Consider the following 21,300-nt stretch of genomic DNA (forward strand, 5'->3'; position numbering starts at 1 on the left):
CATGGATCGGATCTGCTACCTCACCTTAGCAATACGTTAAACAGCTGCACCGATGAATCGGGGGATCTGGCTACGTCTCTGGCGTTGGATGCTCTTTATGCCTTGTGTAACAGCCACACTGTCAATATTGCTTCCACCTGGCACGCTCTGGGCAGCAAGTTTCGCGGCGAACAGCGTCCACAGACCCTTAGGTCTCTGTACCATTTCTTTGGCTTGGTTCCGCTGCTGCAGACACCCACACTGGAGTACGAGAAAGTTGCGGATGATGCCCTAGAGCAGCTGTGGCAGGCCATCAGTCGACCGGGAACAGATGCGGCACAGGTTCGCAATGCTCTGGCAGCCCTAAAGAGCTATGAGCCAGGAAGCACGCTCAACCTGCGGCACATTCCGGCTCAGTTTCGTTTTGAGATTGTCGGTGGAGCAGTGGGAGGACTTAGTGGCCGAGAGGTGGTGGATCTGCTGGAAGAGACCGTCCCCGGCGAGGTGTGGGTGCAGCTACTACAGAAGATTCGCCCGGAATGTGGAGATGCAGCAGCTGATCTGATTTCCCATCACATAAGCAACGAAATAAACGGCTTTCGGAGCGGAGTCTACCGCCTGCCCGAGGGCAAGCCGGAGCCACGCAAGCTAGTGGGTTTGTTCGGGACCCTCCCGCTCCGTGCAGTAACCAACTACATGGTGAGCCAGGCCCGCTTCGGAGACTACGTGTCAGAGCCCTATGCAGGGACCTTTCCCCTTAGGGCGCTGTCCAATAAATTTCCCAAGCCGATACCACCGCTCGATTGGAGCTGCTTGACGAGCTTCTTTCACCTATCCTTCGATGCAAGGAAGTACTGCATCATGATAGCCAAGAATCAGGCGTCGAGCTCAGGCACAGCGAAGCGTTTGCTAGAGAACTTCCTGGTAGAATTCGAGCCTAATTGCTTCGAGGAGGATCTGCTGTTACTGTTCTCACTGCTACCGGAGATCGCCAGCAACGTGGGCCTTCAGATCATAAAGAACTTTGCCGAGAAAGTGGCTGTCTATTGCTTCAAAGAGTCACAGATAAACGACTTTGTCGAGGGTGAGTTTACACTTTTTATACCCGATACTCAAAATGAGTATTGGAGGATATTAGATTTTTGGTAAAAGTGGATGTGTGTAACGTCCAGAAGGAATCGTTTCCGACCCCATAAAGTATATATATTCTTGATCAGCATCAATAACCGAGTCGATTGAGCCCTGTCTGTCTGTCCGTCCGTCCGTCTGTCCGTCTGTCCGTCCCCTTCAGCGCTGGGAGCTTCAAGTAGCCCGAGCACATGCCATGCGGGAAATCTGCCAGGAAAAGTAGCCCACAAATTTATACCGATCTTGTATCCTTTTTCTAATCTTATACCCATCTTTTGCAGGCCAACATTGCATGGATCGGAGCTGCTACCTCACCTTAGCAATACGTTAAACAGCTGCACCGATGAATCGGGGGATCTGGCTACGTCTCTGGCGTTGGATGCTCTTTATGCCTTGTGTGACAGCCACACTGTCAATATTGCTTCCACCTGGACGCTCTGGGCAGCAAGTTTCGCGGCGAACAGCGTCCACAGACCCTTAGGTCTCTGTACCATTTCTTTGGCTTGGTTCCGCTGCTGCAGACACCCACACTGGAGTACGAGAAAGTTGCGGATGATGCCCTAGAGCAGCTGTGGCAGGCCATCAGTCGACCGGGAACAAATGCGGCACAGGTTCGCAATGCTCTGGCAGCCCTAAAGAGCTATGAGCCAGGAAGCACGCTCAACCTGCAGCACATTCCGGCTCAGTTTCGTTTTGAGATTGTCGGTGGAGCAGTGGGAGGACTTAGTGGCCGAGAGGTGGTGAATCTGCAGAAAGAGACCGTCCCCGGCGAGGTGTGGGTGCAGCTACTACAGAAGATTCGCCCGGAATGTGGAGATGCAGCAGCTGATCTGATTTCCCATCACATAAGCAACGAAATAAACGGCTTTCGGAGCGGAGTCTAACGCCTGCCCGAGGGCAAGCCGGAGCCACGCAAGCTAGTGGGTTTGTTCGGGACCAGCCCGCTCCGTGCAGTAACCAACTACATGGTGAGCCAGGCCCGCTTCGGAGACTACGTGTCAGAGCCCTATGCAGTGACCTTTGCCCTCAGGGCGCTGTCCAATAAATTTCCCAAGCCGATACCACCGCTCGATTGGAGCTGCTTGACGAGCTTCTTTCACCTATCCTTCGATGCGAGGAAGTACTGCATCATGATAGCCAAGAATCAGGCGTCGAGCTCAGGCACAGCGAAGCGTTTGCTAGAGAACTTCCTGGTAGAATTCGAGCCTGATTGCTTCGAGGAGGATCTGCTGTTACTGTTCTCACTGCTACCGGAGATCGCCAGCAACGTGGGCCTTCAGATCATAAAGAACTTTGCCGAGAAAGTGGCTGTCTATTGCTTCAAAGAGTCACAGATAAACGACTTTGTCGAGGGTGAGTTTACACTTTTTATACCCGATACTCAAAATGAGTATTGGAGGATATTAGATTTTTGGTAAAAGTGGATGTGTGTAACGTCCAGAAGGAATCGTTTCCGACCCCATAAAGTATATATATTCTTGATCAGCATCAATAACCGAGTCAATTGAGCCCTGTCTGTCTGTCCGTCCGTCCGTCTGTCCGTCCCCTTCAGCGCTTAGTGCTCAAAGACTATAAGAGCTAGAGCAACGTTGTTTTGGATCCAGACTTTTGTGATATGTCACTGCTACAAAAATATTTCAAAACTTCGCCCCGCCCACTTCCGCCCCCACAAAGGACGAAAATCTGTGGCATCCACATTTTTAAAGATACGATAAAACCAAAAACGCAGAATCGTAGAGGATGACTATATGTTCTAAAGTGTAAAATCTCAACCAGATCGTATAATTATTATAGCCAGAATCAAGAAAACAATTTCATTCTTTCTCGCTCTGTTTCATGTACGAAAATCTGGGGCATCCACAAATCTCAGAGACTATTAAGGCTAGAGTAACCAAATTTGGTATCCGCACTTCTGTTAGATCTCACTATAAAACGTATATCTCAGAATTTCGCCCCACCCCCTTCCGCCCCCACAAAGGACGAAAATCTGTTGCATCCACAATATTGCAGATTCGAGAAAACTAAAAACGCAGAATCATAGATGACCATATCTATCAGATTGCTGAATCTGGATCAGATCGGATCATTTTTATACCCAAAAGGAACAAATCAATTTGCACTGGCTACGCAGCGCCCGACGTCACGCTCAGACTGATTTTCTGTCTCTCTCGCACGCACTCTTTGTCGTGTCGTTTAATATTAGCGGCGTCTGCCGGAGGAGAGCCATACTGACTAAGTATCGGGTATAACTGTAGAGTTGCGGTGTCCGCAGCAACTCACAACGTTCCCCCTCGTTTTTGCTTGCTTTTTGTCCAGGCGATGACCTTGTATCATCTTGTTTGCAGGATGCCTTTTTGAAAAGTTTTTGGACAGCGTCAAGTACATTTTCACGGGAAAGTGCGACCTACCACCCGAAGTGTTGGATGTTTTCACACTGATTGTAGAGCGCTACATGGACTCGATGAATCTGGACTCGAGGCTGTTTGAGCGCTACACAGAGGTGGTGGCCGTTTTGCATCCGAATGCCATCGACGGGCTGACCACGCCCGCCAATTGGTGGGAGACGCCCATAGGCAAGCTAAAAAAGGCCACCATCATCCGATGCTATCTGGTGCTGTATAACGAGAAGTTGCCCAACCCACTCAAATGGCTGACGCCCATTATTGATGCCTACGAGAAGCGCACGGAGGAGCGCTCCTTCTTCTATCGCCACTTGGCTGCCACTCTGTATGCCTTTGGAAGCGATGAACATGCCTGTAACTGGATCATGGAAATATTCCTGGAGATCCAGATGCTGCTGGCCGAGGCCTCCAACAAGGAGAAGGTTAACAGGGCACTCTATCTGCTGGACATCTTTGTTCTGGCCGTGGATGTGCTCTCCGGCTGTGCCGTGCTGCTGGGCAGTGTCGATGTGGTGGCCACAGACGATAAGCAGCGACTCAATCTCTTTCCCGAGAGCTTGCAGTATCTGTGCGACCACATATTCTGAAAGGACCATGAAGCAAAGGTGAGTGAAGAAGACTCAACTATATGCCACTTTCTTGATCATTTTTGTATCGACTTTCAGGTCTATGAATTCCTATTTAATCTATATATGTATGTTTATGGCTTACTCAACTTCAATCTGTGTTGTTTGCTAAACAGTCATTGTAAGTTCGAGGACAGTAACATTGTCCAATCTAAATCCTGGACAAGAGTTGTGAGTCATGCAGCAATGCTTTTTTTTGCTTCACCTTCTGCTCGGGCTATTCAAAATCGATGGTCAACCTGGGCGGGCATCAAAGAAAGGACCGGCACAGCACCAAGGGCTCTCTCCCTAATGCCGCAGGACACACAAATCATGTATATTAATATATACCAGCATCCTGGTGATCGAGGCCATCGATTACTTCCTGCAGCAGTCGGATCATGCCCAGTCCATCGATCTGTGCATCTACCAGGCTTGCCTGATCAAACAGCTGGCCAACTACGGCATTGATCCTCGTCCCAGTCTGCAGTGCTTGCTTCGCGTATTGCATGCGACTCGGGAGCATACGCGGAATCACTACCATGTGCTCTTGGTTCTGCTGGCGGAAGTGCTGCACGTCTTGTCCCCCTTCTACTTGGCCGACTTGCTGCGGATCATTGTCTTCGTGGTCGTGCAGGAGTGCTGTGGCCATGAATACATTCTGAACATGTGTCTGGATGGCATCATTCAGTGGATGTCTCAGACTGCATTCATACACGCCGAGGGGCTGGCTCTGGCTAACCAGATAGTGCAGCGTGTGCTCGACCTCCAACAGTCGGATGAGGGCGAGCGGATATCCACCAAGCAACTGAAGCCGGCCCACATGCGCAACTATCATCCGGACATTGCGATTGCATTTGATCTGGCCAATCTTGTGGAGTCGTTCGATGCCTCCGAGAATCAGGATGTTTTCGCCTTTGTCGACGCCCTAAATGTCAAGTCAAACACGGTCTTCTGCCAGCGCCTCCATCTCTTCTTGCGCGCCCTCTTTCTGTCCCGACAACCGCCCGTTGACTGCTGGTTCAAGATCTACGAGGTGATTCTGCAGACCATTAAGGTAAACGAGGGCATCGCCTACGACTTCCTCATGACCTACATCTTCAAGCTGGCCCACGAGAACAATCCTGAGCTGCAACTGGAGTTGCTTCGAGGTCTGCCCCATTTTGCCGTATCCAAGGTGAGCTCTCAAATGAACATCACTTGAATCTTCCACTGAAACATGTCCCGTTTTGCGAAGGACAACGTGCCCATGATTCTGAACACCATTCGAAATCTGTCCACCGAGAATGGTACCTTCTGTGTGGACCTGTATCTACGACTGTGGCGCGTGGAGTCGCGCACCTATCCCTTCCTGCTGAAGCAAGTGGCTCAACCGCTGCCGGAGGGCGATAAGCGCTGGGAGCTTCAAGTAGCCCGAGCACATGCCATGCGGGAAATCTGCCAGGAAAAGTAGCCCACAAATTTATACCGATCTTGTATCCTTTTTCTAATCTTATACCCATCTTTTGCAGGCCAACATTGCATGGATCGGAGCTGCTACCTCACCTTAGCAATACGTTAAACAGCTGCACCGATGAATCGGGGGATCTGGCTACGTCTCTGGCGTTGGATGCTCTTTATGCCTTGTGTGACAGCCACACTGTCAATATTGCTTCCACCTGGCACGCTCTGGGCAGCAAGTTTCGCGGCGAACAGCGTCCACAGACCCTTAGGTCTCTGTACCATTTCTTTGGCTTGGTTCCGCTGCTGCAGACACCCACACTGGAGTACGAGAAAGTTGCGGATGATGCCCTAGAGCAGCTGTGGCAGGCCATCAGTCGACCGGGAACAGATGCGGCACAGGTTCGCAATGCTCTGGCAGCCCTAAAGAGCTATGAGCCAGGAAGCACGCTCAACCTGCGGCACATTCCGGCTCAGTTTCGTTTTGAGATTGTCGGTGGAGCAGTGGGAGGACTTAGTGGCCGAGAGGTGGTGGATCTGCAGGAAGAGACCGTCCCCGGCGAGGTGTGGGTGCAGCTACTACAGAAGATTCGCCCGGAATGTGGAGATGCAGCAGCTGATCTGATTTCCCATCACATAAGCAACGAAATTAACGGCTTTCGGAGCGGAGTCTACCGCCTGCCCGAGGGCAAGCCGGAGCCACGCAAGCTAGTGGGTTTGTTCGGGACCCTCCCGCTCCGTGCAGTAACCAACTACATGGTGAGCCAGGCCCGCTTCGGAGACTACGTGTCAGAGCCCTATGCAGGGACCTTTCCCCTTAGGGCGCTGTCCAATAAATTTCCCAAGCCGATACCACCGCTCGATTGGAGCTGCTTGACGAGCTTCTTTCACCTATCCTTCGATGCAAGGAAGTACTGCATCATGATAGCCAAGAATCAGGCGTCGAGCTCAGGCACAGCGAAGCGTTTGCTAGAGAACTTCCTGGTAGAATTCGAGCCTAATTGCTTCGAGGAGGATCTGCTGTTACTGTTCTCACTGCTACCGGAGATCGCCAGCAACGTGGGCCTTCAGATCATAAAGAACTTTGCCGAGAAAGTGGCTGTCTATTGCTTCAAAGAGTCACAGATAAACGACTTTGTCGAGGGTGAGTTTACACTTTTTATACCCGATACTCAAAATGAGTATTAGAGTAACCAAATTTGGTATCCGCACTTCTGTTAGATCTCACTATAAAACGTATATCTCAGAATTTCGCCCCACCCCCTTCCGCCCCCACAAAGGACGAAAATCTGTTGCATCCACAATATTGCAGATTCGAGAAAACTAAAAACGCAGAATCATAGATGACCATATCTATCAGATTGCTGAATCTGGATCAGATCGGATCATTTTTATACCCAAAAGGAACAAATCAATTTGCACTGGCTACGCAGCGCCCGACGTCACGCTCAGACTGATTTTCTGTCTCTCTCGCACGCACTCTTTGTCGTGTCGTTTAATATTAGCGGCGTCTGCCGGAGGAGAGCCATACTGACTAAGTATCGGGTATAACTGTAGAGTTGCGGTGTCCGCAGCAACTCACAACGTTCCCCCTCGTTTTTGCTTGCTTTTTGTCCAGGCGATGACCTTGTATCATCTTGTTTGCAGGATGCCTTTTTGAAAAGTTTTTGGACAGCGTCAAGTACATTTTCACGGGAAAGTGCGACCTACCACCCGAAGTGTTGGATGTTTTCACACTGATTGTAGAGCGCTACATGGACTCGATGAATCTGGACTCGAGGCTGTTTGAGCGCTACACAGAGGTGGTGGCCGTTTTGCATCCGAATGCCATCGACGGGCTGACCACGCCCGCCAATTGGTGGGAGACGCCCATAGGCAAGCTAAAAAAGGCCACCATCATCCGATGCTATCTGGTGCTGTATAACGAGAAGTTGCCCAACCCACTCAAATGGCTGACGCCCATTATTGATGCCTACGAGAAGCGCACGGAGGAGCGCTCCTTCTTCTATCGCCACTTGGCTGCCACTCTGTATGCCTTTGGAAGCGATGAACATGCCTGTAACTGGATCATGGAAATATTCCTGGAGATCCAGATGCTGCTGGCCGAGGCCTCCAACAAGGAGAAGGTTAACAGGGCACTCTATCTGCTGGACATCTTTGTTCTGGCCGTGGATGTGCTCTCCGGCTGTGCCGTGCTGCTGGGCAGTGTCGATGTGGTGGCCACAGACGATAAGCAGCGACTCAATCTCTTTCCCGAGAGCTTGCAGTATCTGTGCGACCACATATTCTGAAAGGACCATGAAGCAAAGGTGAGTGAAGAAGACTCAACTATATGCCACTTTCTTGATCATTTTTGTATCGACTTTCAGGTCTATGAATTCCTATTTAATCTATATATGTATGTTTATGGCTTACTCAACTTCAATCTGTGTTGTTTGCTAAACAGTCATTGTAAGTTCGAGGACAGTAACATTGTCCAATCTAAATCCTGGACAAGAGTTGTGAGTCATGCAGCAATGCTTTTTTTTGCTTCACCTTCTGCTCGGGCTATTCAAAATCGATGGTCAACCTGGGCGGGCATCAAAGAAAGGACCGGCACAGCACCAAGGGCTCTCTCCCTAATGCCGCAGGACACACAAATCATGTATATTAATATATACCAGCATCCTGGTGATCGAGGCCATCGATTACTTCCTGCAGCAGTCGGATCATGCCCAGTCCATCGATCTGTGCATCTACCAGGCTTGCCTGATCAAACAGCTGGCCAACTACGGCATTGATCCTCGTCCCAGTCTGCAGTGCTTGCTTCGCGTATTGCATGCGACTCGGGAGCATACGCGGAATCACTACCATGTGCTCTTGGTTCTGCTGGCGGAAGTGCTGCACGTCTTGTCCCCCTTCTACTTGGCCGACTTGCTGCGGATCATTGTCTTCGTGGTCGTGCAGGAGTGCTGTGGCCATGAATACATTCTGAACATGTGTCTGGATGGCATCATTCAGTGGATGTCTCAGACTGCATTCATACACGCCGAGGGGCTGGCTCTGGCTAACCAGATAGTGCAGCGTGTGCTCGACCTCCAACAGTCGGATGAGGGCGAGCGGATATCCACCAAGCAACTGAAGCCGGCCCACATGCGCAACTATCATCCGGACATTGCGATTGCATTTGATCTGGCCAATCTTGTGGAGTCGTTCGATGCCTCCGAGAATCAGGATGTTTTCGCCTTTGTCGACGCCCTAAATGTCAAGTCAAACACGGTCTTCTGCCAGCGCCTCCATCTCTTCTTGCGCGCCCTCTTTCTGTCCCGACAACCGCCCGTTGACTGCTGGTTCAAGATCTACGAGGTGATTCTGCAGACCATTAAGGTAAACGAGGGCATCGCCTACGACTTCCTCATGACCTACATCTTCAAGCTGGCCCACGAGAACAATCCTGAGCTGCAACTGGAGTTGCTTCGAGGTCTGCCCCATTTTGCCGTATCCAAGGTGAGCTCTCAAATGAACATCACTTGAATCTTCCACTGAAACATGTCCCGTTTTGCGAAGGACAACGTGCCCATGATTCTGAACACCATTCGAAATCTGTCCACCGAGAATGGTACCTTCTGTGTGGACCTGTATCTACGACTGTGGCGCGTGGAGTCGCGCACCTATCCCTTCCTGCTGAAGCAAGTGGCTCAACCGCTGCCGGAGGGCGATAAGCGCTGGGAGCTTCAAGTAGCCCGAGCACATGCCATGCGGGAAATCTGCCAGGAAAAGTAGCCCACAAATTTATACCGATCTTGTATCCTTTTTCTAATCTTATACCCATCTTTTGCAGGCCAACATTGCATGGATCGGAGCTGCTACCTCACCTTAGCAATACGTTAAACAGCTGCACCGATGAATCGGGGGATCTGGCTACGTCTCTGGCGTTGGATGCTCTTTATGCCTTGTGTGACAGCCACACTGTCAATATTGCTTCCACCTGGCACGCTCTGGGCAGCAAGTTTCGCGGCGAACAGCGTCCACAGACCCTTAGGTCTCTGTACCATTTCTTTGGCTTGGTTCCGCTGCTGCAGACACCCACACTGGAGTACGAGAAAGTTGCGGATGATGCCCTAGAGCAGCTGTGGCAGGCCATCAGTCGACCGGGAACAGATGCGGCACAGGTTCGCAATGCTCTGGCAGCCCTAAAGAGCTATGAGCCAGGAAGCACGCTCAACCTGCGGCACATTCCGGCTCAGTTTCGTTTTGAGATTGTCGGTGGAGCAGTGGGAGGACTTAGTGGCCGAGAGGTGGTGGATCTGCAGGAAGAGACCGTCCCCGGCGAGGTGTGGGTGCAGCTACTACAGAAGATTCGCCCGGAATGTGGAGATGCAGCAGCTGATCTGATTTCCCATCACATAAGCAACGAAATTAACGGCTTTCGGAGCGGAGTCTACCGCCTGCCCGAGGGCAAGCCGGAGCCACGCAAGCTAGTGGGTTTGTTCGGGACCCTCCCGCTCCGTGCAGTAACCAACTACATGGTGAGCCAGGCCCGCTTCGGAGACTACGTGTCAGAGCCCTATGCAGGGACCTTTCCCCTTAGGGCGCTGTCCAATAAATTTCCCAAGCCGATACCACCGCTCGATTGGAGCTGCTTGACGAGCTTCTTTCACCTATCCTTCGATGCAAGGAAGTACTGCATCATGATAGCCAAGAATCAGGCGTCGAGCTCAGGCACAGCGAAGCGTTTGCTAGAGAACTTCCTGGTAGAATTCGAGCCTAATTGCTTCGAGGAGGATCTGCTGTTACTGTTCTCACTGCTACCGGAGATCGCCAGCAACGTGGGCCTTCAGATCATAAAGAACTTTGCCGAGAAAGTGGCTGTCTATTGCTTCAAAGAGTCACAGATAAACGACTTTGTCGAGGGTGAGTTTACACTTTTTATACCCGATACTCAAAATGAGTATTGGAGTATATTAGATTTTTGGTAAAAGTGGATGTGTGTAACGTCCAGAAGGAATCGTTTCCGACCCCATAAAGTATATATATTCTTGATCAGCATCAATAACCGAGTCGATTGAGCCCTGTCTGTCTGTCCGTCCGTCCGTCTGTCCGTCCCCTTCAGCGCTTAGTGCTCAAAGACTATAAGAGCTAGAGCAACGTTGTTTTGGATCCAGACAAAAATATTTCAAAACTTCGCCCCGCCCACTTCCGCCCCCACAAAGGACGAAAATCTGTGGCATCCACATTTTTAAAGATACGATAAAACCAAAAACGCAGAATCGTAGAGGATGACTATATGTTCTAGAGTGTAAAATCTCAACCAGATCGTATAATTATTATAGCCAGAATCAAGAAAACAATTTCATTCTTTCTCGCTCTGTTTCATGTACGAAAATCTGGGGCATCCACAAATCTCAGAGACTATTAAGGCTAGAGTAACCAAATTTGGTATCCGCACTTCTGTTAGATCTCACTATAAAACGTATATCTCAGAATTTCGCCCCACCCCCTTCCGCCCCCACAAAGGACGAAAATCTGTTGCATCCACAATATTGCAGATTCGAGAAAACTAAAAACGCAGAATCATAGATAATGACCATATCTATCAGATTGCTGAATCTGGATCAGATCGGATCATTTTTATACCCAAAAGGAACAAATCAATTTGCACTGGCTACGCAGCGCCCGACGTCACGCTCAGACTGATTTTCTGTCTCTCTCGCACGCACTCTTTGTCGTGTCGTTTAATATTAGCGGCGTCTGCCGGAGGAGAGCCATACTGACTAAGTATCGGGTATAACTGTAGAGTTGCGGTGTCCGCAGCAACTCACAACGTTCCCCCTCGTTTTTGCTTGCTTTTTGTCCAGGCGATGACCTTGTATCATCTTGTTTGCAGGATGCCTTTTTGAAAAGTTTTTGGACAGCGTCAAGTACATTTTCACGGGAAAGTGCGACCTACCACCCGAAGTGTTGGATGTTTTCACACTGATTGTAGAGCGCTACATGGACTCGATGAATCTGGACTCGAGGCTGTTTGAGCGCTACACAGAGGTGGTGGCCGTTTTGCATCCGAATGCCATCGACGGGCTGACCACGCCCGCCAATTGGTGGGAGACGCCCATAGGCAAGCTAAAAAAGGCCACCATCATCCGATGCTATCTGGTGCTGTATAACGAGAAGTTGCCCAACCCACTCAAATGGCTGACGCCCATTATTGATGCCTACGAGAAGCGCACGGAGGAGCGCTCCTTCTTCTATCGCCACTTGGCTGCCACTCTGTATGCCTTTGGAAGCGATGAACATGCCTGTAACTGGATCATGGAAATATTCCTGGAGATCCAGATGCTGCTGGCCGAGGCCTCCAACAAGGAGAAGGTTAACAGGGCACTCTATCTGCTGGACATCTTTGTTCTGGCCGTGGATGTGCTCTCCGGCTGTGCCGTGCTGCTGGGCAGTGTCGATGTGGTGGCCACAGACGATAAGCAGCGACTCAATCTCTTTCCCGAGAGCTTGCAGTATCTGTGCGACCACATATTCTGGAAGGACCATGAAGCAACGGTGAGTGAAAAAGACTCAACTATATGCCACTTTCTTGATCATTTTTGTATCGACTTTCAGGTCTATGAATTCCTATTTAATCTATATATGTATGTTTATGGCTTACTCAACTTCAATCAGTGTTGTTTGCTAAACAGTCATTGTAAGTTCGAGGACAGTAACATTGTCCAATCTAAATCCTGGACAAGAGTTGTGAGTCATGCAGCAATGCTTTTTTTGCTTCACCTGCTCGGGCTATTCAAAATCGATGGTCAACCTGGGCGGGCATCAAAGGAAGGACCGGCACAGTACCAAGGGCTCTCTCCCTAATGCCGCAGGACACACAAATCATGTATATTAATATATACCAGCATCCTGGTGATCGAGGCCATCGATTACTTCCTGCAGCAGTCGGATCATGCCCAGTCCATCGATCTGTGCATCTACCAGGCTTGCCTGATCAAACAGCTGGCCAACTACGGCATTGATCCTCGTCCCAGTCTGCAGTGCTTGCTTCGCGTATTGCTTGCGACTCGGGAGCATACGCGGAATCACTACCATGTGCTCTTGGTTCTGCTGGCGGAAGTGCTGCACGTCTTGTCCCCCTTCTACTTGGCCGACTTGCTGCGGATCATTGTCTGCGTGGTCGTGCAGGAGTGCTGTGGCCATGAATACATTCTGAACATGTGTCTGGATGGCATCATTCAGTGGATGTCTCAGACTGCATTCATACACGCCGAGGGGCTGGCTCTGGCTAACCAGATAGTGCAGCGTGTGCTCGACCTCCAACAGTCGGATGAGGGCGAGCGGATATCCACCAAGCAACTGAAGCCGGCCCACATGCGCAACTATCATCCGTACATTGCGATTGCATTTGATCTGGCCAATCTTGTGGAGTCGTTCGATGCCTCCGAGAATCAGGATGTTTTCGCCTTTGTCGACGCCCTAAATGTCAAGTCAAACACGGTCTTCTGCCAGCGCCTCCATCTCTTCTTGCGCGCCCTCTTTCTGTCCCGACAACCGCCCGTTGACTGCTGGTTCAAGATCTACGAGGTGATTCTGCAGACCATTAAGGTAAACGAGGGCATCGCCTACGACTTCCTCATGACCTACATCTTCAAGCTGGCCCACGAGAACAATCCTGAGCTGCAACTGGAGTTGCTTCGAGGTCTGCCCCATTTTGCCGTATCCAAGGTGAGCTCTCAAATGAACATCACTTGAATCTTCCACTGAAACATGTCCCGTTTTGCGAAGGACAACGTGCCCATGATTCTGAACACCATTCGAAATCTGTCCACCGAGAATGGTACCTTCTGTGTGGACCTGTATCTACGACTGTGGCGCGTGGAGTCGCGCACCTATTCCTTCCTGCTGAAGCAAGTGGCTCAACCGCTGCCGGAGGGCGATAAGCGCTGGGAGCTTCAAGTAGCCCGAGCACATGCCATGCGGGAAATCTGCCAGGAAAAGTAGCCCACAAATTTATACCGATCTTGTATCCTTTTTCTAATCTTATACCCATCTTTTGCAGGCCAACATTGCATGGATCGGAGCTGCTACCTCACCTTAGCAATACGTTAAACAGCTGCACCGATGAATCGGGGGATCTGGCTACGTCTCTGGCGTTGGATGCTCTTTATGCCTTGTGTGACAGCCACACTGTCAATATTGCTTCCACCTGGCACGCTCTGGGCAGCAAGTTTCGCGGCGAACAGCGTCCACAGACCCTTAGGTCTCTGTACCATTTCTTTGGCTTGGTTCCGCTGCTGCAGACACCCACACTGGAGTACGAGAAAGTTGCGGATGATGCCCTAGAGCAGCTGTGGCAGGCCATCAGTCGACCGGGAACAGATGCGGCACAGGTTTGCAATGCTCTGGCAGCCCTAAAGAGCTATGAGCCAGGAAGCACGCTCAACCTGCGGCACATTCCGGCTCAGTTTCGTTTTGAGATTGTCGGTGGAGCAGTGGGAGGACTTAGTGGCCGAGAGGTGGTGGATCTGCAGGAAGAGACCGTCCCCGGCGAGGTGTGGGTGCAGCTACTACAGAAGATTCGCCCGGAATGTGGAGATGCAGCAGCTGATCTGATTTCCCATCACATAAGCAACGAAATAAACGGCTTTCGGAGCGGAGTCTACCGCCTGCCCGAGGGCAAGCCGGAGCCACGCAAGCTAGTGGGTTTGTTCGGGACCCTCCCGCTCCGTGCAGTAACCAACTACATGGTGAGCCAGGCCCGCTTCGGAGACTACGTGTCAGAGCCCTATGCAGGGACCTTTCCCCTTAGGGCGCTGTCTAATAAATTTCCCAAGCCGATAACACCGCTCGATTGGAGCTGCTTGACGAGCTTCTTTCACCTATCCTTCGATGCAAGGAAGTACTGCATCATGATAGCCAAGAATCAGGCGTCGAGCTCAGGCACAGCGAAGCGTTTGCTAGAGAACTTCCTGGTAGAATTCGAGCCTAATTGCTTCGAGGAGGATCTGCTGTTACTGTTCTCACTGCTACCGGAGATCGCCAGCAACGTGGGCCTTCAGATCATAAAGAACTTTGCCGAGAAAGTGGCTGTCTATTGCTTCAAAGAGTCACAGATAAACGACTTTGTCGAGGGTGAGTTTACACTTTTTATACCCGATACTCAAAATGAGTATTGGAGTATATTAGATTTTTGGTAAAAGTGGATGTGTGTAACGTCCAGAAGGAATCGTTTCCGACCCCATAAAGTATATATATTCTTGATCAGCATCAATAACCGAGTCGATTGAGCCCTGTCTGTCTGTCCGTCCGTCCGTCTGTCCGTCCCCTTCAGCGCTTAGTGCTCAAAGACTATAAGAGCTAGAGCAACGTTGTTTTGGATCCAGACAAAAATATTTCAAAACTTCGCCCCGCCCACTTCCGCCCCCACAAAGGACGAAAATCTGTGGCATCCACATTTTTAAAGATACGATAAAACCAAAAACGCAGAATCGTAGAGGATGACTATATGTTCTAGAGTGTAAAATCTCAACCAGATCGTATAATTATTATAGCCAGAATCAAGAAAACAATTTCATTCTTTCTCGCTCTGTTTCATGTACGAAAATCTGGGGCATCCACAAATCTCAGAGACTATTAAGGCTAGAGTAACCAAATTTGGTATCCGCACTTCTGTTAGATCTCACTATAAAACGTATATCTCAGAATTTCGCCCCACCCCCTTCCGCCCCCACAAAGGACGAAAATCTGTTGCATCCACAATATTGCAGATTCGAGAAAACTAAAAACGCAGAATCATAGATAATGACCATATCTATCAGATTGCTGAATCTGGATCAGATCGGATCATTTTTATACCCAAAAGGAACAAATCAATTTGCACTGGCTACGCAGCGCCCGACGTCACGCTCAGACTGATTTTCTGTCTCTCTCGCACGCACTCTTTGTCGTGTCGTTTAATATTAGCGGCGTCTGCCGGAGGAGAGCCATACTAACTAAGTATCGGGTATAACTGTAGAGTTTCGGTGTCCGCAGCAACTCACAACGTTCCCCCTCGTTTTTGCTTGCTTTTTGTCCAGGCGATGACCTTGTATCATCTTGTTTGCAGGATGCCTTTTTGAAAAGTTTTTGGACAGCGTCAAGTACATTTTCACGGGAAAGTGCGACCTACCACCCGAAGTGTTGGATGTTTTCACACTGATTGTAGAGCGCTACATGGACTCGATGAATCTGGACTCGAGGCTGTTTGAGCGCTACACAGAGGTGGTGGCCGTTTTGCATCCGAATGCCATCGACGGGCTGACCACGCCCGCCAATTGGTGGGAGACGCCCATAGGCAAGCTAAAAAAGGCCACCATCATCCGATGCTATCTGGTGCTGTATAACGAGAAGTTGCCCAACCCACTCAAATGGCTGACGCCCATTATTGATGCCTACGAGAAGCGCACGGAGGAGCGCTCCTTCTTCTATCGCCACTTGGCTGCCACTCTGTATGCCTTTGGAAGCGATGAACATGCCTGTAACTGGATCATGGAAATATTCCTGGAGATCCAGATGCTGCTGGCCGAGGCCTCCAACAAGGAGAAGGTTAACAGGGCACTCTATCTGCTGGACATCTTTGTTCTGGCCGTGGATGTGCTCTCCGGCTGTGCCGTGCTGCTGGGCAGTGTCGATGTGGTGGCCACAGACGATAAGCAGCGACTCAATCTCTTTCCCGAGAGCTTGCAGTATCTGTGCGACCACATATTCTGGAAGGACCATGAAGCAACGGTGAGTGAAAAAGACTCAACTATATGCCACTTTCTTGATCATTTTTGTATCGACTTTCAGGTCTATGAATTCCTATTTAATCTATATAAGCACAGCTCCATGCCGTCGGACTATGCAGACGTTCCCGGAACAAACCATACTTCGACCACAAAGGTGTCTGGACCAAATACGTAGGCCTGCGTAAATGAACACGACGAACACACCGCATTTAACACTCCAACCCACGCCTAAAGTGCAGTTACTGGTTAACGATCACCGAATACCGTCAATGTTAGTCATCTTTTGATAGCAAACGCATTCTTTGTTATTTATATGTGTTTAAAGAACATTAAATGAATTTTTGCGCACAGTATTTGAATTTAAATGTTTCCAGTGCGGTTATCGCACAAAAATACCATACGACAGCTCGATAGTCGATAGTATCGATAGTCAAACTTGAATTCGTCAGTATATAAATGGTATATTTTATAAATTAAACTATATATTTTAGTATATTTCTGAGGGTTGGACGTTATATTTTAACGATAAATCCGCGGTCACACTGATATCAATATTTTTAATATATTTATTAAAAAAAATGCAGATAAATTAAAAAAAGTGTAATTAAAACGTATTATCAGTGCGTGTCACGTGCTGCAATCCCGATCGGCTGTGAAGCAACCTTGAAGCTATTATACCACGGATACTGGGAGACTCGAGCAAAACGTAAACAATGGACGATATCAAGCTGGCGAAGGTATGTATGTTTATGGCTTACTCAACTTCAATCAGTGTTGTTTGCTAAACAGTCATTGTAAGTTCGAGGACAGTAACATTGTCCAATCTAAATCCTGGACAAGAGTTGTGAGTCATGCAGCAATGCTTTTTTTGCTTCACCTTCTGCTCGGGCTATTCAAAATCGATGGTCAACCTGGGCGGGCATCAAAGGAAGGACCGGCACAGTACCAAGGGCTCTCTCCCTAATGCCGCAGGACACACAAATCATGTATATTAATATATACCAGCATCCTGGTGATCGAGGCCATCGATTACTTCCTGCAGCAGTCGGATCATGCCCAGTCCATCGATCTGTGCATCTACCAGGCTTGCCTGATCAAACAGCTGGCCAACTACGGCATTGATCCTCGTCCCAGTCTGCAGTGCTTGCTTCGCGTATTGCTTGCGACTCGGGAGCATACGCGGAATCACTACCATGTGCTCTTGGTTCTGCTGGCGGAAGTGCTGCACGTCTTGTCCCCCTTCTACTTGGCCGACTTGCTGCGGATCATTGTCTTCGTGGTCGTGCAGGAGCGCTGTGGCCATGAATACATTCTGAACATGTGTCTGGATGGCATCATTCAGTGGATGTCTCAGACTGCATTCATACACGCCGAGGGGCTGGCTCTGGCTAACCAGATAGTGCAGCGTGTGCTCGACCTCCAACAGTCGGATGGGGGCGAGCGGATATCCACCAAGCAACTGAAGCCGGCCCACATGCGCAACTATCATCCGGACATTGCGATTGCATTTGATCTGGCCAATCTTGTGGAGTCGTTCGATGCCTCCGAGAATCAGGATGTTTTCGCCTTTGTCGACGCCCTAAATGTCAAGTCAAACACGGTCTTCTGCCAGCGCCTCCATCTCTTCTTGCGCGCCCTCTTTCTGTCCCGACAACCGCCCGTTGACTGCTGGTTCAAGATCTACTAGGTGATTCTGCAGACCATTAAGGTAAACGAGGGCATCGCCTACGACTTCCTCATGACCTACATCTTCAAGCTGGCCCACGAGAACAATCCTGAGCTGCAACTGGAGTTGCTTCAAGGTCTGCCCCATTTTGCCGTATCCAAGGTGAGCTCTCAAATGAACATCACTTGAATCTTCCACTGAAACATGTCCCGTTTTGCGAAGGACAACGTGCCCATGATTCTGAACACCATTAGAATTTTGTCCACAGAGAATGGTACCTTCTGTGTGGACCTGTATCTACGACTGTGGCGCGTGGAGTCGCGCACCTATCCCTTCCTGCTGAAGCAAGTGGCTCAACCGCTGCCGGAGGGCGATAAGCGCTGGGAGCTTCCAGTAGCCCGAGCACATGCCATGCGGGAAATCTGCCAGGAAAAGTAGCCCACAAATTTATACCGATCTTGTATCCTTTTTCTAATCTTATACCCATCTTTTGCAGGCCAACATTGCATGGATCGGAGCTGCTACCTCACCTTAGCAATACGTTAAACAGCTGCACCGATGAATCGGGGGATCTGGCTACGTCTCTGGCGTTGGATGCTCTTTATGCCTTGTGTGACAGCCACACTGTCAATATTGCTTCCACCTGGCACGCTCTGGGCAGCAAGTTTCGCGGCGAACAGCGTCCACAGACCCTTAGGTCTCTGTACCATTTCTTTGGCTTGGTTCCGCTGCTGCAGACACCCACACTGGAGTACGAGAAAGTTGCGGATGATGCCCTAGAGCAGCTGTGGCAGGCCATCAGTCGACCGGGAACAGATGCGGCACAGGTTCGCAATGCTCTGGCAGCCCTAAAGAGCTATGAGCCAGGAAGCACGCTCAACCTGCGGCACATTCCGGCTCAGTTTCGTTTTGAGATTGTCGGTGGAGCAGTGGGAGGACTTAGTGGCCGAGAGGTGGTGGATCTGCTGGAAGAGACCGTCCCCGGCGAGGTGTGGGTGCAGCTACTACAGAAGATTCGCCCGGAATGTGGAGATGCAGCAGCTGATCTGATTTCCCATCACATAAGCAACGAAATAAACGGCTTTCGGAGCGGAGTCTACCGCCTGCCCGAGGGCAAGCCGGAGCCACGCAAGCTAGTGGGTTTGTTCGGGACCCTCCCGCTCCGTGCAGTAACCAACTACATGGTGAGCCAGGCCCGCTTCGGAGACTACGTGTCAGAGCCCTATGCAGGGACCTTTCCCCTTAGGGCGCTGTCCAATAAATTTCCCAAGCCGATACCACCGCTCGATTGGAGCTGCTTGACGAGCTTCTTTCACCTATCCTTCGATGCAAGGAAGTACTGCATCATGATAGCCAAGAATCAGGCGTCGAGCTCAGGCACAGCGAAGCGTTTGCTAGAGAACTTCCTGGTAGAATTCGAGCCTGATTGCTTCGAGGAGGATCTGCTGTTACTGTTCTCACTGCTACCGGAGATCGCCAGCAACGTGGGCCTTCAGATCATAAAGAACTTTGCCGAGAAAGTGGCTGTCTATTGCTTCAAAGAGTCACAGATAAACGACTTTGTCGAGGGTGAGTTTACACTTTTTATACCCGATACTCAAAATGAGTATTGGAGTATATTAGATTTTTGGTAAAAGTGGATGTGTGTAACGTCCAGAAGGAATCGTTTCCGACCCCATAAAGTATATATATTCTTGATCAGCATCAATAACCGAGTCGATTGAGCCCTGTCTGTCTGTCCGTCCCCTTCAGCGCTTAGTGCTCAAAGACTATAAGAGCTAGAGCAACGTTGTTTTGGATCCAGACAAAAATATTTCAAAACTTCGCCCCGCCCACTTCCGCCCCCACAAAGGACGAAAATCTGTGGCATCCACATTTTTAAAGATACGATAAAACCGCAGAATCGTAGAGGATGACTATATGTTCTAGAGTGTAAAATCTCAACCAGATCGTATAATTATTATAGCCAGAATCAAGAAAACAATTTCATTCTTTCTCGCTCTGTTTCATGTACGAAAATCTGGGGCATCCACAAATCTCAGAGACTATTAAGGCTAGAGTAACCAAATTTGGTATCCGCACTTCTGTTAGATCTCACTATAAAACGTATATCTCAGAATTTCGCCCCACCCCCTTCCGCCCCCACAAAGGACGAAAATCTGTTTTTATACCCAAAAGGAACAAATCAATTTGCACTGGCTACGCAGCGCCCGACGTCACGCTCAGACTGATTTTCTGTCTCTCTCGCACGCACTCTTTGTCGTGTCGTTTAATATTAGCGGCGTCTGCCGGAGGAGAGCCATACTGACTAAGTATCGGGTATAACTGTAGAGTTGCGGTGTCCGCAGCAACTCACAACGTTCCCCCTCGTTTTTGCTTGCTTTTTGTCCAGGCGATGACCTTGTATCATCTTGTTTGCAGGATGCCTTTTTGAAAAGTTTTTGGACAGCGTCAAGTACATTTTCACGGGAAAGTGCGACCTACCCGAAGTGTTGGATGTTTTCACACTGATTGTAGAGCGCTACATGGACTCGATGAATCTGGACTCGAGGCTGTTTGAGCGCTACACAGAGGTGGTGGCCGTTTTTCATCCGAATGCCATCGACGGGCTGACCACGCCCGCCAATTGGTGGGAGACGCCCATAGGCAAGCTAAAAAAGGCCACCATCATCCGATGCTATCTGGTGCTGTATAACGAGAAGTTGCCCAACCCACTCAAATGGCTGACGCCCATTAGTGATGCCTACGAGAAGCGCACGGAGGAGCGCTCCTTCTTCTATCGCCACTTGGCTGCCACTCTGTATGCCTTTGGAAGCGATGAACATGCCTGTAACTGGATCATGGAAATATTCCTGGAGATCCAGATGCTGCTGGCCGAGGCCTCCAACAAGGAGAAGGTTAACAGGGCACTCTATCTGCTGGACATCTTTGTTCTGGCCGTGGATGTGCTCTCCGGCTGTGCCGTGCTGCTGGGCAGTGTCGATGTGGTGGCCACAGACGATAAGCAGCGACTCAATCTCTTTCCCGAGAGCTTGCAGTATCTGTGCGACCACATATTCTGAAAGGACCATGAAGCAAAGGTGAGTGAAGAAGACTCAACTATATGCCACTTTCTTGATCATTTTTGTATCGACTTTCAGGTCTATGAATTCCTATTTAATCTATATATGTATGTTTATGGCTTACTCAACTTCAATCTGTGTTGTTTGCTAAACAGTCATTGTAAGTTCGAGGACAGTAACATTGTCCAATCTAAATCCTGGACAAGAGTTGTGAGTCATGCAGCAATGCTTTTTTTTGCTTCACCTTCTGCTCGGGCTATTCAAAATCGATGGTCA

At 49.7% G+C, this 21,300-nt stretch overlaps 4 protein-coding genes and 1 pseudogene across 5 annotated transcripts; all 5 read left to right on the forward strand.

Annotated features, from left to right (window-relative positions):
* The first annotated feature begins 1,240 nt into the window (after positions 1-1,240).
* LOC117187667 (focadhesin-like) lies at positions 1,241-2,062 on the forward strand. Its single transcript, XM_033390312.1, has 2 exons — positions 1,241-1,326; positions 1,389-2,062. The coding sequence occupies exons 1-2, from the start codon at positions 1,304-1,306 to the stop codon at positions 1,669-1,671; spliced, it is 306 nt and encodes a 101-aa protein (XP_033246203.1). The 5' UTR covers positions 1,241-1,303; the 3' UTR covers positions 1,672-2,062.
* A 2,696-nt stretch (positions 2,063-4,758) lies between these two features.
* Positions 4,759-8,182, forward strand: LOC117187658 (focadhesin-like). Of its 2 annotated transcripts, none has more exons than XM_033390300.1 (5): positions 4,759-5,291; positions 5,352-5,563; positions 5,626-6,698; positions 7,202-7,863; positions 7,924-8,182. In XM_033390300.1, the coding sequence occupies exons 1-4, from the start codon at positions 4,782-4,784 to the stop codon at positions 7,843-7,845; spliced, it is 2,439 nt and encodes an 812-aa protein (XP_033246191.1). In that variant the 5' UTR covers positions 4,759-4,781; the 3' UTR covers positions 7,846-7,863; positions 7,924-8,182. The 2 variants fall into 2 exon arrangements, with proteins under 2 accessions (XP_033246191.1, XP_033246192.1); XM_033390301.1 differs by lacking the exon at positions 7,924-8,182 and having other exon boundaries at positions 7,202-7,387; positions 7,426-7,576.
* On the forward strand, positions 7,853-16,649 carry LOC117187849 (annotated as a pseudogene).
* A 940-nt stretch (positions 16,650-17,589) lies between these two features.
* Positions 17,590-18,008, forward strand: LOC117187665. Its single transcript, XM_033390309.1, has one exon. It carries the CDS (start codon positions 17,615-17,617, stop codon positions 17,981-17,983), a length of 369 nt encoding a protein of 122 aa, XP_033246200.1. The 5' UTR covers positions 17,590-17,614; the 3' UTR covers positions 17,984-18,008.
* Positions 18,009-18,012: 4 nt separating this feature from the next.
* Positions 18,013-21,042, forward strand: LOC117187663. Its single transcript, XM_033390306.1, has 4 exons — positions 18,013-18,124; positions 18,185-18,396; positions 18,459-19,531; positions 20,384-21,042. The coding sequence occupies exons 1-4, from the start codon at positions 18,035-18,037 to the stop codon at positions 21,022-21,024; spliced, it is 2,016 nt and encodes a 671-aa protein (XP_033246197.1). The 5' UTR covers positions 18,013-18,034; the 3' UTR covers positions 21,025-21,042.
* The last annotated feature ends 258 nt before the right edge of the window (positions 21,043-21,300 follow it).

This window comes from Drosophila miranda, chromosome 3 (assembly GCF_003369915.1).
Source record: "Drosophila miranda strain MSH22 chromosome 3, D.miranda_PacBio2.1, whole genome shotgun sequence".
Classification (NCBI taxonomy): domain Eukaryota; kingdom Metazoa; phylum Arthropoda; class Insecta; order Diptera; family Drosophilidae; genus Drosophila; species Drosophila miranda.

What these genes read in the sequence shown, in the direction of transcription:
- LOC117187663 (XM_033390306.1), top strand. Translation starts at nt 18,035, where the DNA reads ATGACCTACATCTTCAAGCTGGCCCACGAGAACAATCCTGAGCTGCAA. An exon ending in CGGGAAATCTGCCAGGAAAA is followed by an intron (nt 18,397 to 18,458) that starts GTAGCCCACAAA and finishes CATCTTTTGCAG; the next exon opens with GCCAACATTGCATGGATCGG. An exon ending in GATAAACGACTTTGTCGAGG is followed by an intron (nt 19,532 to 20,383) that starts GTGAGTTTACAC and finishes TCTTGTTTGCAG; the next exon opens with GATGCCTTTTTGAAAAGTTT.
- LOC117187667 (XM_033390312.1), top strand. Translation starts at nt 1,304, where the DNA reads ATGCGGGAAATCTGCCAGGAAAA. An exon ending in CGGGAAATCTGCCAGGAAAA is followed by an intron (nt 1,327 to 1,388) that starts GTAGCCCACAAA and finishes CATCTTTTGCAG; the next exon opens with GCCAACATTGCATGGATCGG.
- LOC117187658 (XM_033390300.1), top strand. Translation starts at nt 4,782, where the DNA reads ATGTGTCTGGATGGCATCATTCAGTGGATGTCTCAGACTGCATTCATA. An exon ending in CCCATTTTGCCGTATCCAAG is followed by an intron (nt 5,292 to 5,351) that starts GTGAGCTCTCAA and finishes CGTTTTGCGAAG; the next exon opens with GACAACGTGCCCATGATTCT. An exon ending in GATAAACGACTTTGTCGAGG is followed by an intron (nt 6,699 to 7,201) that starts GTGAGTTTACAC and finishes TCTTGTTTGCAG; the next exon opens with GATGCCTTTTTGAAAAGTTT.
- LOC117187665 (XM_033390309.1), top strand. Translation starts at nt 17,615, where the DNA reads ATGTGTCTGGATGGCATCATTCAGTGGATGTCTCAGACTGCATTCATA.